Genomic DNA, 13,846 nt, shown 5'->3' on the forward strand with positions numbered 1-13,846 from the left:
TCCCGGCACTGGAGGGGTTCTGGAGAGGAGTGGCGGGAGCAATATCTCAGGTGGTGAAAGTCCGGATCAAGCCAAGCTGGGGGCTAGCAATATTTGGAGTAGTGGACGAACCGGGAGTGTAGGAGGCGAAAGAGGCCGGCATTCTGGCCTTTGCGTCCCTGGTAGCCCGGCGAAGGATCTTGCTAATGTGGAAGGAGGCGAAGCCCCCCAGCCTGGAGGCCTGGATAAATGATATGGCTGGGTCCATAAAGTTGGAGAGGAATAAGTTTGCCTTGAGAGGGTCTGCGCAGGGGTTCTACAGGCGGTGGCAACCGTTCCTAGACTCTCGCGGAGCGTTAGAGGAAGGTCGGTCAGCAGCAGCAGCAACCTTGGGGGGGGGGGGGGGGGGGGGTTGGAGGGGACGTCCTGGGAGGGGGGGGGAGGGGGGGGACTGCCTGGGAGGGTGGATGAGCAAGAGATAACATGAAGGGTTGGGGAAACTGGCACGTACGGGTGAGGGCCAGTGTACAAAGCTGTGTAAATATATCATTTTGCCATGTATATATCTTGCTCTGCGCGATTTCTCGTTTTTTTTTGTTATGGGGGGGGGGTTATTGTTTGTAAGGGAGAAAAATTGTGTTAAAAAACTTTACTAAATATATTTTTTTTAAACCTGAAGCTCTCGACCCTTTCTACTTCGTTCCCATTGATGTAGACAGGGGCGTGTTCTCCACTACGCTTCCTGAAGTCGATGACAATCGCCTTCGTTTTGTTGACATTGAGGGAGAGATTATTGTGGTCGCACCAGTTCACCAGATTCTCTATCTCATTCCTGTACTCTGTCTCGTCATTGTTTGAAATCCGACCCACTACGGTGGCGTCATCAGCAAATTTGAAAATGGAGTTGGAGGGGAATTTGGCCACACAGTGATAGGTGTACAAAGAGTATAGTAGGGTCTGATGACACAGCCTTGTGGGGCACCGGGGTTGAGGATGATCGTGGAGGAGGTGTTGTTGCCTATCCTTATTGATTGTGGCCTGTGGGAATCAGTTGAGGAGGCATTTTAGGGTGGAAGGGTGTTAACCCCGCTGTGCGAGAATCATGGGTTTGAGCCGAGGGGGGGATGGATAGTGTATACAGGAGGTGGAGGGAAGTGGGGCTGGTCAAGGTGAGGGATCTCATAGAGATTATCATAGAATTTACAGTGCAGAAGGAGGCCATTCGGCCCATCGAGTCTGCACAGGCTCTTGGAAAGAGCATCCTACCCAAGGTCAACACCGCCACCCTATCCCCATAACCCAGTAACCCCACCCAACACTAAGGGCAATTTTGGACACTAAGGGCAATTTATCATGGCCAATCCACCTAACCTGCACATCTTTGGACTGTGGGAGGAAACCGGAGCACCCGGAGGAAACCCACGCACACACGGGGAGGATGTGCAGACTCCGCACAGACAGTGACCCAAGCCGGAATCGAACCTGGGACCCTGGAGCTGTGAAGCAATTGTGCTATCCACAAGGCTACCGTGCTGCCCTGTATTGGGAGGAAGGGTTCGCCAGTCTGTGTAGCTAACAGAGGGGTAGTGAGTTCAGGTATCTGCAGGTTAGGGACGTTACACAAAAGGTCTGAAAGGGGTTCCCTAGATTGCTGGGATACACCCTGCTGGAGCGACTGCTGCTTCCGGATGTGGAAGGGGAGGGAAGAATTGGGGATATATATAAGTGGATGGGGGAGCAGGGAGGCGAGCGGGGTGGTGAAGATCAAGGAGAAATGGGAAGCGGAGTTGGGAATGGAGATCAATTGGGGAATATGGAGTGAGGCACTGCGTAGGGTAAACGGGACCTCCTCTTGTTCAAGGATGAGCCTGATACAGTTCAAGGTGGTGCACAGGGTGCATATGACTCGGGCGAGAATGAGCGGATTCTTTCAGGGGGTGGCAGATGAGTGGGCAGGACCAGTGAATCACACGCACCTGTTTTGGGGTTGCGGAAAATTGGTGGTGGGGGAGGGGCAAAAAAGGGAAAATATCTGTACAGACTGTGCAGTTGATTGCTGGGAAGTATGTTTCCCGGGGTGTTTGTTTGCTGTAACCTGTTTTGATACATGTTTGTAATAAATTACATTTTTTTAAAAAATGATTTAAAATGGTCGATCAGAGATGGCAATGGGAACACAATCAAGGGGTTTCTCACAAAGAGTGGCCAACTTGTGGGAGGAGTTCAGGCAAAAGCTACAGGAGTCACGTAAATCTCTCTATACACTGCAGTGCAGGCATGGGGCTAACTCAGCTGCAGAGTAAGTCTTTGGCTGAACTCTCGCCGTTAAATCAGGAGGTTCAACTCCACTGCAGTAAATCCCGGTGAGGGGAAGCTCAATCTCTGGACGTGATTCTCCGACCGCTTCCGCATTGCGCCCGGAGAATCCCGCCCGAGGTCAATGGACTTCTCCATTGTACGCGACTCGCTCGTGGCGTCCCTGCGGTGGGCGGGGGAATCCAGCCCTCTGACTCACATTGTTTGACCAATAGTGGGATATTCCTGCCCAGTGGGTGCAGCTGTCGCGTCGCGTGGCCTGTCCGGCCTGTTAATCCACCTGGTGAAGCCCGGTTCTCCAAAGGATGGGAGGTAAGACTCGAAAAAGGCAACAGCGTAACTGAAATGATTTCCGCCCTTGAACAGTCGAAATGTGGATTCAGTCATCCCGCACAGCCCAGTTGCAGTATTGTCGGCCCACCTTTTCAGGCCGATGCATTTTGGTCACCTGGGGTAGTGCAGTCATGGCACTGCGCCAAAGGGCTGCTGGAGTAGCGAGTTTCCCAGTCCCAGGAAGCCTGGCAGCAAACAGATAGAAGGTAAGACACAGGAACAGGAGCCGGAATGTGGCGACTAGGGCCTTTTCACAGTGACTTCATTTGAAGCCCACTTGTGACAATAAGCGATTTTCATTTCATTTCATTTCATTGAGCATGTTTACCCCTCAGCGGAGAATGTCGGAGATTCACAACCATCTGAGTGACGACATTTCTCCGCCTCAAGTCATAAATTGTAAAGCCCCTCGTTCGGAGTCTGTGGCCCGAGTTCTCGTTCCAGCCTCGGCTAACATTCCCTCAGCATCGACCCTGTCAAATTCTCGAAGAATTCCATGGGCTGGATTCTCCGCCCCGCCCCGCCGCATTTCTGCCCCGACCCGCTGGCGGGATTCTCCGTTACGCCGGCCGGCCAACGGGGTTTCCCGTTGTGGGGCAGCCCCCACGCCGTCGGGAAACCCCCGGGCTGCCGGCAAAACGGACATCCCGCCGGCGGAGAATCCAGGCTCCATGTGTTTTCGTGAGAAAGGTCTGTCAATTTTGTTTGGCTGACCGGGCCAGACCCCAACCCAAAAAAGATGTGCAGGGTGGGTGGATTGGCCGGGCTAAATTGCCCCTTAATTGGAAAAATAAAATGCAAAAAATGACAACAGATATCAAATATTATATATAATCATGTACATTCATTGGAATTATTAAAAAATACAGATCTTCCTGGTCACAGGTCTAAAGAAATTTCACCAGATTGGTTTTAAAGTTGGGTTGTAAATTCTGCCGATCCGCACGGCTGGAGTAGGTGGCCAAAGGATAGACTATTTCCAGCTGTCGGAATGACTGCCTGCTCCTCCCCATTTCCTCTGGGCAGTGCGATGGGGGCAGAACCCATGGCAAGGTGGAAATGAGCTTCCATTTGCTCCACAACAATGCAAACTCCATTCTGTGACAACCACCTGCATTCACGTAGCGCCACTGGAATCTCCCAGGGCGCTTCATAGAGGTGCAATAGGATAGCAGATCGACACTTGAGCCAAAGAAAGCAACATCAGAACAGGTGGCCTAAAGCTTGATCGAAGAGTTTGGTCTGAAGGAACATCTTAAAAGAGGGAGAGGAAGAGTGGGGATTCGGGAGAGAAAGAGTAATAATAATAATCTTTATTTTCACAAATAGGCTAACATAAACACTGCAATGAAGTTACTGTGAAAAGCCCCTAGTCGCCACATTCCGGCGCCTGTTCGGGTACACAGAGGGAGAATTCTGAATGTCCAAATTACCCAATAGCACATCTTTCGGGACCTGTGGGCGGAAACCGGAGCACCCGGAGGAAACCCACACAGGCATGGGGAGAACAGGGCAGCTTGGTAGCATAGTGGTTAGCACAGTTGCTTCACAGCTCCAGGGTCCCAGGTTCGATTCCCGGCTTGGGTCACTGTCTGTGCGGAGTTTGCACGTCCTCCCCGTGTCTGCGTGGGTTTCCTCCGGGTGCTCTGGTTTCCTCCCACAGTCCAAAGATGTACGGGTTAGGTGGACTGGCCATGCTAAATTACCCTTACTGTCCAAAAATGTTAAGCGGGGTTACTGCGTTGCGGGGATACGGTGGAGGTGTGGGCTTGGGTAGGGTGCTCTTTCCAAGAGCCGGTGCAGACTCGATGGGCCGATTGGCCTCCTTCTGCACTGTAAATTCTATGATTCTATGAGAACGTGCAGACTCCGCACAGTCACCCAAGCCGGGAATCGAACCTGGGAGCCTTGTGCATTGAAGCAACAGCTATCGTGCTGCCCTAAACTGTGGATTTGGGAGAGAGAGTGGGGATTCGGGAGAGAAAGAGTGGGGATTCGGGAGCGATTCCAGAGCTGAGAAGGATGAGATACATATTTCACTTAAATATGTGACAATTCGGACTTCCGGTGGCGACTATGAAGGAGTAAGTCGCACATTTGTGGCTCCCGCTCGGGTCAGACTTTTGGACCTTTCCCCCGATTTTCTACTGGACTTGAATTGTAAAACTGAAGACAGAGCCAATTGTGAACTGAATTCCCACATCGGTGCATGGAGAGGACGAGAAGTGCTCATAAAGGCAGAAATAGAAAGACAGAGAAGGCTTGGGCTGAAGCTGCAGCAGGAGACAGAATGGCGGAGGACCGGACCTCTGGTTTGTCGACCCAGCGGTCAACGGAGCAGCTGATGCAAGTTATTCAGGAAGGCTTTACTAAGCAGAAACGGGACTGCTTGGACCCGATAAAAGAGTCAATTGAGCGGCTGGAGCTTAGATTGGACGCCCAAGATCGGGCGATCCAGAAAGTAGAGAAGGCGCAGGCTGAGCAGGAGGAACATCAAACTGCGGTGGAGTTGGAGGTGGGGATGCTGCGAGACCAGCAGAAGAAGCTCCTGGAGAAGGTGGAGGACCTAGAGAATAGGTCCCGCCGGCAGAACTTGAGAATCATTGGTCTCCCCGAGGGATCCAAAGGAGCGGGCGCGGAGCAGACATGTTTGTGAAGGTGCTGGGGGATGGGGCATTCTCCCGACCCTTGGAGGTGGACAGGGCTCACAGAGCACTCGCGAGGAAGCCGCGAACGGGAGACCCCCCGAGGGCAATGGTGGTGAGATTCCACAGGTACTTGGATAAGGAGCGCATTCTACAGTGGGCCAAGCAGACGCGGAGCTGTAAGTGGGACAACAGTATCCTGCGGGTTTACCAAGACCTGAGTGTGGAGGTGGCCAGGAGAAGAGCAGGCTGCAACCAGATAAGGTCGATCCTTTTTGAGAAAAAGGTGAAGTTCAGACTGTTGTATCTGGCCCATCACTGGGTCACGTACGAGGAACAGCACTTTTATTTCGAGTCGCCTGAGAACCTGCTGGACTTCGTGAAAAGGAAAGGACTGGTGGTAGACTGAGAACTTTTGAACTTTGCTGCAACGTTTATGGTTTTTTTTCTGTTCTTTAGAAAAAGTTTCTCTTTTTTTGTTTTGTGGAAGCTGTTTGTAATGCCTTCTGTATTGATTTGGGAGAGCTGAGTGAGTTAAGGTTTTCATTTGCACTGTTGGGGGATGGAGGTGTGCTTGTTTAGATTTTGGTGTTTTTCTGTTGGGCAATTGTGTGGGGATTGTTTGATGTTGGAGTATGTTTGTATGAGCGGGGGATTGTTTGATGTTGGAGTATGTTTGTATGAGCGGGGGGAGGGAACAATAGGTGGGAGACTATCCGGTGCCAGGGATGGGGGCCACCAAGTTAGCTGGGCGGGCCAACTCACGGAAGCATAATGGGGGGTGTGCATATGTTCGCTTTATTAAAGGGGTTGTGTTACTAGGGGGGAGGGGGGAAAATGTTCTGCTGACGAGGGAGGGACTTGTGCTAAGGGACAGAGAGGAGGTTGTGGGCGGAGACTGCCTGGGGGCAGGCCGGTGGAGGCGCGGAGTATGGGCTGGAGGCGGGCCCAAAAAGGGGGATGCTTGATCGGTGAAGGGAGGGGGGGCAATGAGCCCCTCAACTAGGCTTGAACACATGGAAAGTTTGAGGGTTAAATGGGCCGGTCAAGAGGACACGTGTGTTCGCGCATCTTAGGGGACTGAAGGCGGACGTGGTAATGTTGCAGGAGACGCACCTGAGAGTAACTGACCAGATTAGACTGAGGAAAGGCTGGGTCAGTCAGGTCTTTCACTCGGGACTAGACTCAAAGACTAGAGGGGTTGTGATCCTGATCAATAAGCGGGTGGTGTTTGAGGCGGGTAGAATAGTTTCGGATGTGGGAGGTCGGTACATTATGGACAGTGGGAAACTGGAGGGGGTGCAGGTGGTATTAGTAAATGTGTATGCGCCAAATTGGGATGATGTGGAGTTTATAATGAGTATGCTGGGGAAGATATTGGACCTGGACTCGCACAGGTTGGTCATGGGAGGGGACTTCAACACAGTTTGTCATGTGAGAGTACCTTTAAGAAGTGGATGTTTATAAATGTGTGTGTATATAAGTATCTGTAGTGAGAGTACCTTTAAGAAATGGGTGTTTATTATTGCAGTGATGTCAGAGAATGGGTGGAGCTGGGCTGTCTGTCAGCTTTTTACTTTCGTTTTAGGCTGTTTGCTGCAGGGTGTGTTTTAGTTTCTTGGAGCTGAAGCCAGACAAAGCAGATGTACTGTTGATCTCTCTGCCATGAAAAGACTATCTCTTGCTCATTTGGTGAATTCAGAATTATAAATGTTCTCAGTAGTGAATGTAAACCTGATGTGCTTCTATTAAAAGGTGTTTCTTTTGTCTTCTGGATGTTGTTAGGGAAGTTATTAAGGATTATTTAGTGTTGTATTCTTTGGGGGTTGTATTTGAATTGATGGTTGCTAAGATGTTCACTGTATTTTTTAAAAAGGTTAACTTGAGTTCATAGAATAAACATTATTTTGCTTCAAAAAATACTTTTCCATTTCTGCTGTACCACACCTGCAGAGTGGGCCGTGTGCTCCCCATACCACAATCTATTAAAAGTTTTGGGTCAGGTGAACTTCATGATACACTTTGGGGTTCTCTAAACCCTGGCCCAAAACAAGTTATTGACTCTGGCTTGGACCGGTCAAGCTCGAAAACGGGCAGTGTGCCAGCAATGGCAAAGGAACTAAAAAGGTTCATGGAGCAGATGGTGTGGGGGTGGGTGGATCCATGGAAAGTTAGGCAGCCGAGGGTGAAGGAGTTCTCCTTCAACTCACACGTGCATAAAATGTACTCCCGGATTGATTTCTTTATTTTGAGCAGGGCCTTACTGGCAGGGGTTGTGGACACGGGGTACTCGGCGATCACAATCTCAGACCATGCTCCGCACTGGGATGACCTGCAGGTTAGTAAAGACAGTAACCAGCGCCCGCACTGGAGGTTAGATGTGGGACTTTTGGCTGATGAAGAGGAAATGTATTCAGAACTACCTGGAAGTCACCAACACGGGGGAAATTTCAGCAGCGGTGGTCTGGGAAGCACTGAAGGCAGTGGTCAGGGGGGAGCTGATCTCGATACAGGCCCATAGGGAGAAGGTAGACAGGGCAGAGATGGACCGACTGGTAAAGGAGATACTACAGATCGATAGGACGTATGCAGAGACCTCACAGGCAGGGCCTTTAAGGGAACGGCGGAGGCTACAGGCGGAGTTCAGCTTGTTAACCACAGGGAGGGCGGTGGAGCAGCTGAGAAAGGCGAGGGGGGCGATCTATGAGTATGGAGAGAAGGCCAACAGAATGCTTGCACAGCAGCTTAGAAAGAGGGAGGCAGCCAGGGAGATAGGGAAAGTAAATGACGATGGGAACCTGGTTGGAGATTCAGCAGGGGTGAATAAGGTGTTTAGGGATTTCTACAGTCGGCGTATAGGTCGGAACCCCCTACGGGGCCGGAAGGGATGAGGCATTTCTTGGGGGGCTGAATTTCCCAAAGGTGGACGGGGAGCTGGTAGACGGGCTGGGGGCCCCGATCGGGATGGAAGAGTTAGCGGAGGTTCTGAAGGCTATGCAGTCGGGTGAAGCCCCTGGTCCGGACGGGTACCCAGTGGAGTTTTATAAAAGGTTCTCTGGGATATTGGGGACGGTGTTGATGAGGATGTTCAATGAGGCAAGGGAAAGAGGGGTGCTGCCCCTGATGATGTCACAGGCCACGATTTCGCTGATTCAGAAGCGGGACAAGAACCCGGAGCTGTGTAGGTCCTACAGGCCGATATCCCTGTGGATGCCAAACTGCTGGCCAAAATGTTGTCCTCCAGGATTGAGGATTGTGTTCCGGATGTTATTGGGGAGGACCAGGCGGGGTTTGTTAAGGGCAGGCAGTTGGTGGCCAATGTAAGAAGGCTGTTAAATGTGATCATGATGCCCCGGAAGGTAGGGAGGTGGAGGTAGTGGTTGCAATGGACGCAGAGAAGGCTTTTGATCGGGTAGAATGGGATTATCTGTGGGAGGTACTGGGACGGTTCGGTTTTGGGTGGGGCTTTATTGACTGGGTCAGGTTGCTGTATCAGGCTCCTGTGGCAAGTGTACGGACAAATAGGACAACATCGGACTATTTTAGACTGCACCGGGGGATGAGACAGGGTAGCCCCCTCTCCCCACTGTTGTTCGCGCAAGCTATAGAGCCGTTGGCAATTGCTCTGAGAGCCTCAAGGGGCTGGTCCAGGGGGTGGGGGGGGTGGGGGGGGGGGGGTGTGGAGCACAGAGTCTCGCTCTATGCAGACGACCTGCCTCTGTATGTATCAGACCCAATAGAGGGGATGGAAGAAATCATGAGGATTCTAGGGGAATTTGGCCAGTTTTTGGGGTGTAAGCGAAATATGGGGAAAAGTGAGATGTTTGCGGTCCAGGCGAGGGGACAGGAGAGGCGATTGGAGGAGCTGCCGTTTAGATTAGTAGGGGGAAGCTATAGGTACCTAGGCATTCAAGTGGTGCAGGAATGGGACAGGCTGCATAAATTCAATCTGGCCCGGCTAGTAGACCAAATGAAGGACGATTTTCGGAGATGGGACACGCTCCTGTTGTCATTAGCTGGGAAGGTGCAGATGGTGAAGATGACGGCCCTCCCGAGATTCCTGTTCGTGTCTCAGTGTCTCCCCATCTTTATTCCGCGGTCCTTTTTTAAACGGGTCAACAAAGTGATCACTGGCTTTGTTTGGGCGGGCAAGACCCCGCGAGTAAGGAAGGTAATGCTTGAGTGGAGTCGGGGAGAGGGCGGGCTGGCGCTGCCAAATCTTAGTAACTATTACTGGGCGGCGAATATAGCCATGATCAGGAAGTGGGTGGTGGGGAGGGGTCGGCATTGGAGCGTATGGAGGCGGCTTCATGCAAGGGCACTAGGTTGGGGGCATTGGTAACGGCGCCTCTGCCATTCCCGCCGGCACGGTACTCCACCAGCCCCGTGGTGATGGCGGCCCTGAGAGTCTGGGGGCAATGGAGGAGACACGTGGGAGCAGAGGGAGCATCGATCTGGTCCCCAATCTGTAATAATCACCGGTTTGCCCCGGGAAGTATGGATGGGGGTTCCGGATATGGCGGAGAGCAGGATTGAGAGGACGGGGATATGTTTATAGAGGGGAGCTTTCCAAGTATGAGGGCGCTGGAAGAGAAGTTTGGGGTGGCGAGGGGAAAAGAATTCAGGGGCGGGATTCTCCCCTACCCGGCGGGGCGGGGGGGTTCCGGCGGGATGGAGTGGCGTGAACCACTCCGTCGTCGGGCCGCCCCAAAGATGCGGATTTCTCGGCACCCTTAGAGGCCAAGTCCTCACCTTTAGGGGCTAGGCCCGCGCCGGAGTGGTTGCCGTCCCGCTGGCTGGCGTGGAAGGCGCCAGCCAGGGCTGAAGGGGCTCCGCCGGCCGCGGAAGTCCGCGCATGCGTGGGAGCGTCAGTGGCTGCTGACGTCATCCCCGCGCATGCGCGGGGGGGAGGTCACCTCTGCGTCGGCCATCGCAGAGGCTGATGGCCGACGCGGAGGGGAAAGAGTGGCCCCACGGCACCCCCCGGGGCCAGCTCGCCCCACGTCCCCCCCAGGACCCCGGAGCCCGCTCGCGCCGTCTGGTCCCGCCGGTATGGGAGGTGGTTTAATTCACGCCGGCGTGACCAACATTACAGCAGCGGGACTTCGGCCCATCGCGGGCCGGAGAATCGCCAGGGGGGCCCGCCGACTGGTGCGGCACGATTCCCGCCCCTGCCGAATCTCCGGTGCCGGAGAATTCAACAGCCAGTGGGGGCGGTATTCACGCCGCCCCCCCCGGCGATTCTCCGACCCGGCGGGGGGTCGGAGAATCCCACCCCAGGTATCTACAGGTGCGGGACTTCCTACGTGAACAGGTGTCAACCTTCCCGCTCCTACCGCTAAGGGGGATTCAGGACAGGGTAGTTTCCAGAGGGTGGGTAGGAGAAGGGAGTGTCCCTGACATTTACAAGGAACTTATGAGGTCAGAGGAGACGCAGACCGAGGAGCTGAAGCGCAAGTGGGAGGCGGAGCTGGGAGGAGAGATCGAGGATGGTTTGTGGGCGGACGCGTTGAGTCGAGTCAACGCGTCCACAACATGTGCCAGGCTCAGCCTGATACAATTCAAGGTCGTTCATCGGGCTCTCATGACAGTTGCCCGGATGAGCAGATTCTTTGGGGTGGAAGACAGGTGTGCAAAATGTGCGGGAGGACCAGCGAACCATGTCCACATGTTCTGGGCATGTCCGAAGCTTAGGGGATTTTGGCAGGGGCTTGCAGATGTTATGTCCCCGATGTTAAAAACAAGGGTGGCACTGAGTCCAGAGGTCTCGATTTTCGGGGTGTCGGAAGACCCGGGAATCCAGGAGGAGAAAGAGGCAGACGTTCTGGCCTTTTCTTCCCTGATAGCCCGGAGACGGATACTATTAGCTTGGAGGGACTCAAAGCCCCTGAAGTCGGAGACCTGGCTATCGGACATGGCAAGCTTTCTCTGTTTGGAGAAAATCAAGTTCGCCTTGAGAGGGACGCTGTTAGGTTTCGCCCGGAGGTGGCAACCGTTCGTCGACTTCTTCGTGGGAAATTAATCGTCAGCAGAAGGCGGGGGGGGGGGGATAGTTTAGCTTAGAGTAGGGGGTTAATAAAGGTGGGACCTGTAAGGGAGGGAGACAGCTTTTGCACTATGTTTATAGTTTCATGTACATTTTTTATTTTGGTGTTGTTATAATACCAAAAATACCTCAATAAAATGTTTATTAAAAAAAAAATGTGACAATTCAGCAACAACCAGAGACCCCTGGAAGCAATCTCACAATTGGCAAATGATTGAAAAAAGATTTTAACAAGCAACATATGATAAACATTGAACGCGACTCCCAGGTGCACTGGTGTTAACGATGGGAATGATGGATGCAAGGTTTCACTTGTAACTTCGGCGCTCCAAACCTATCTTTGCCTCTTGGCCGGACACATGCCGTTCCTGCCCAGTCCAGCTTTGTGCTGTTACGGCGTCTGTTCTTGCAAATATCCAACCTTTGCCGCAAAGACTGAGGGTTGTGCGAGTTTATGTGGGAAGTAGTGTAACGTCCCGCATGGCCTCCGTGCAACCTATTTGTGCAACGCTGCTCTTTCCTTCGTGCTCTCCCCACAGGCAAATTACACTTTGTTTTTGACAACTCATGCGACTGATGAGCAAAAATAAGCCTTGTGAAAGAAAGCACCTGAAGCCATTAAGTTCCCCCAAGGGTAACGTGCACGGCAGTAATGGCATAATGCTGCTGGGTACCTTTACTGTTCAAACGTAGCTGCCATTTCCCAAATGTCAAACATAACTGGGGCCTGCAGCTGATTTTACTGTCATCATTTACTTTACAAGTCAGAATTAATTATTAACAAATGGTTAACTTATCCCATCTCCCACTGTTATCGTATTAACCCATCCCTGTCACCCTATACTGCACTGCTTTAATTCTTCCATTTAGAATCGTTCTAATTTTAACCCTTCCCCTTTACCCCATGCTGCAGTGCTGCAATTTTAACCCTTCCCTGTTAACCCCATCAAGGAATGTCCTCATTTTAACCCTTCCCTGTTAACCCCATCGTGCAATGTTCTCATTTTAACCCTTCCCTGTTAGCACAGTCCACATTGTTCTAATTTGAAAGCATTTCCACCCAGCGACCTGGAATGCACTGCCTGAGGTTGTGGTGGAGGTAGATTCAAACCCAGCTTTTAAAAAAGAATTGGAGCACTTTCTGAAAGGGAATATTCGCAAGGATACAGGGAGAAGACAAGAGAGTGGCACTAAGTGAATACCTCCCTCAGCGGGCCAGTACAGGACGAATGGTCTCCCATTCGAGGGACCCTTCCCACTTGCCTCATTCAGCACTGTCCTAATCTTAATCCTTCTCCTTTACCCCATCTCACACTCACCCAATTTTGACCTTTTCCTATTATCCCGTCCCACACTGAATTTTAATCTTCCTGGGGCTGGTGTTTGCCCAGATCTACTCTGTTCTGGTTTGAAGAAAAGCAGCCCAGGAGGATTCCTGAGGGTGACATTCTGTACGAACATTGCGCTGCTCTGATCTGGGGAGCATTCCCAATCACCAAGTCACTGCAGAATAATTTCCCAACAACATTTCTATTCCCAGTTTACTGCTCAGCAATCACTGGATACAAAGAGCCCACGGAAAACTCGATGAACCCATGGCGACCAGATGTTACTCACCTCTTCGCTCTTTGTGACATCGCGTGTGCGGAGCAGCTGTTGTGTTTGCTGTCCATGATGCAATGGAAGAGATGTAACAAATAGCCTTTGAGATGCAAGCATTACTTTCCTTGACCAGAGACTCCACTTCAAAAGATGGCTGTAAAAGTGATTTCCCTGCCCCCCCCTTCCCAAAATCCCAGCTTTCCCATAAACCTGCCACAAAAGCACACCAATATCCTATGAGTGTAGATTAAACCAAGGAATCAAGGTTATCGATTTTTAATTTGTTCCTGCTCATTTTCAACTGTACTGGTTAGCACTGTTTCTTCACAGCGCCAGGGACCCACGTTCGATTCCCAGCCTGGGTCGCTGTCTGTGCGGAGTTTGCATGTTCTCCCCGTGTCTGTGTGGGTTTCTTCTGGGTGCTCCGGTTTCCCTCCACAAGTCCCGAAAGACGTGCTTGTTTGGTGAATTGGACATTCTGAATTCTCCCTCCGTGTCACCGAACAGGCGCCGGAGTGTGGCGACTAGGGGATTTTCACAGTAACTTACACTCATCCCTAGAGCATCTCGAAAACAAGGACTCCTACATTAGACTCCTATTTATTGACTACAGCTCCGCCTTCAACACCATAATCCCAGCCAAGCTCATATCAAAGCTCCAAAACCTAGGACTTGACTCCCCACTCTGCAACTGGATCCTCGATTTTCTGACCAACAGACCACAATCAGTAAGAATGAACAACAACACCTCCTCCACAATAGTCCTCAACACTTGCGCCCCGCAAGGCTGCGTACTTAGTCCCCTACTCTACTCCCTGTACACACACGACTGCGTGGCAAAACTTGGTTCCAACTCCATCTACAAGTTTGCTGACGATACGACCATAGCGGGCCGGATCTCGAATAATGAGATGAGTCCGAATAC

General features: G+C 51.8%; 1 protein-coding gene across 3 annotated transcripts in view; it reads right to left on the minus strand.

The window, feature by feature from the left end:
- Positions 1 to 13,846, minus strand: part of nxn (nucleoredoxin) — a 267,836-nt gene that overhangs the window by 125,269 nt on the left and 128,721 nt on the right. Inside the window, exon 1 of one of the 3 annotated variants that reach the window (XM_072469840.1) lies at positions 12,937 to 13,053. The exons of the other annotated variants lie outside the window; for them this stretch is intronic. Within the exon in view, the coding sequence (XP_072325941.1) occupies positions 12,937 to 13,038 (102 nt within the window). The 5' untranslated portion in view covers positions 13,039 to 13,053. Of the gene's footprint in view, positions 1 to 12,936; positions 13,054 to 13,846 lie in introns of those variants that run through there. 3 annotated transcript variants of the gene reach the window in all.

Source organism: Scyliorhinus torazame, chromosome 12 (assembly GCF_047496885.1).
Source record: "Scyliorhinus torazame isolate Kashiwa2021f chromosome 12, sScyTor2.1, whole genome shotgun sequence".
Classification (NCBI taxonomy): domain Eukaryota; kingdom Metazoa; phylum Chordata; class Chondrichthyes; order Carcharhiniformes; family Scyliorhinidae; genus Scyliorhinus; species Scyliorhinus torazame.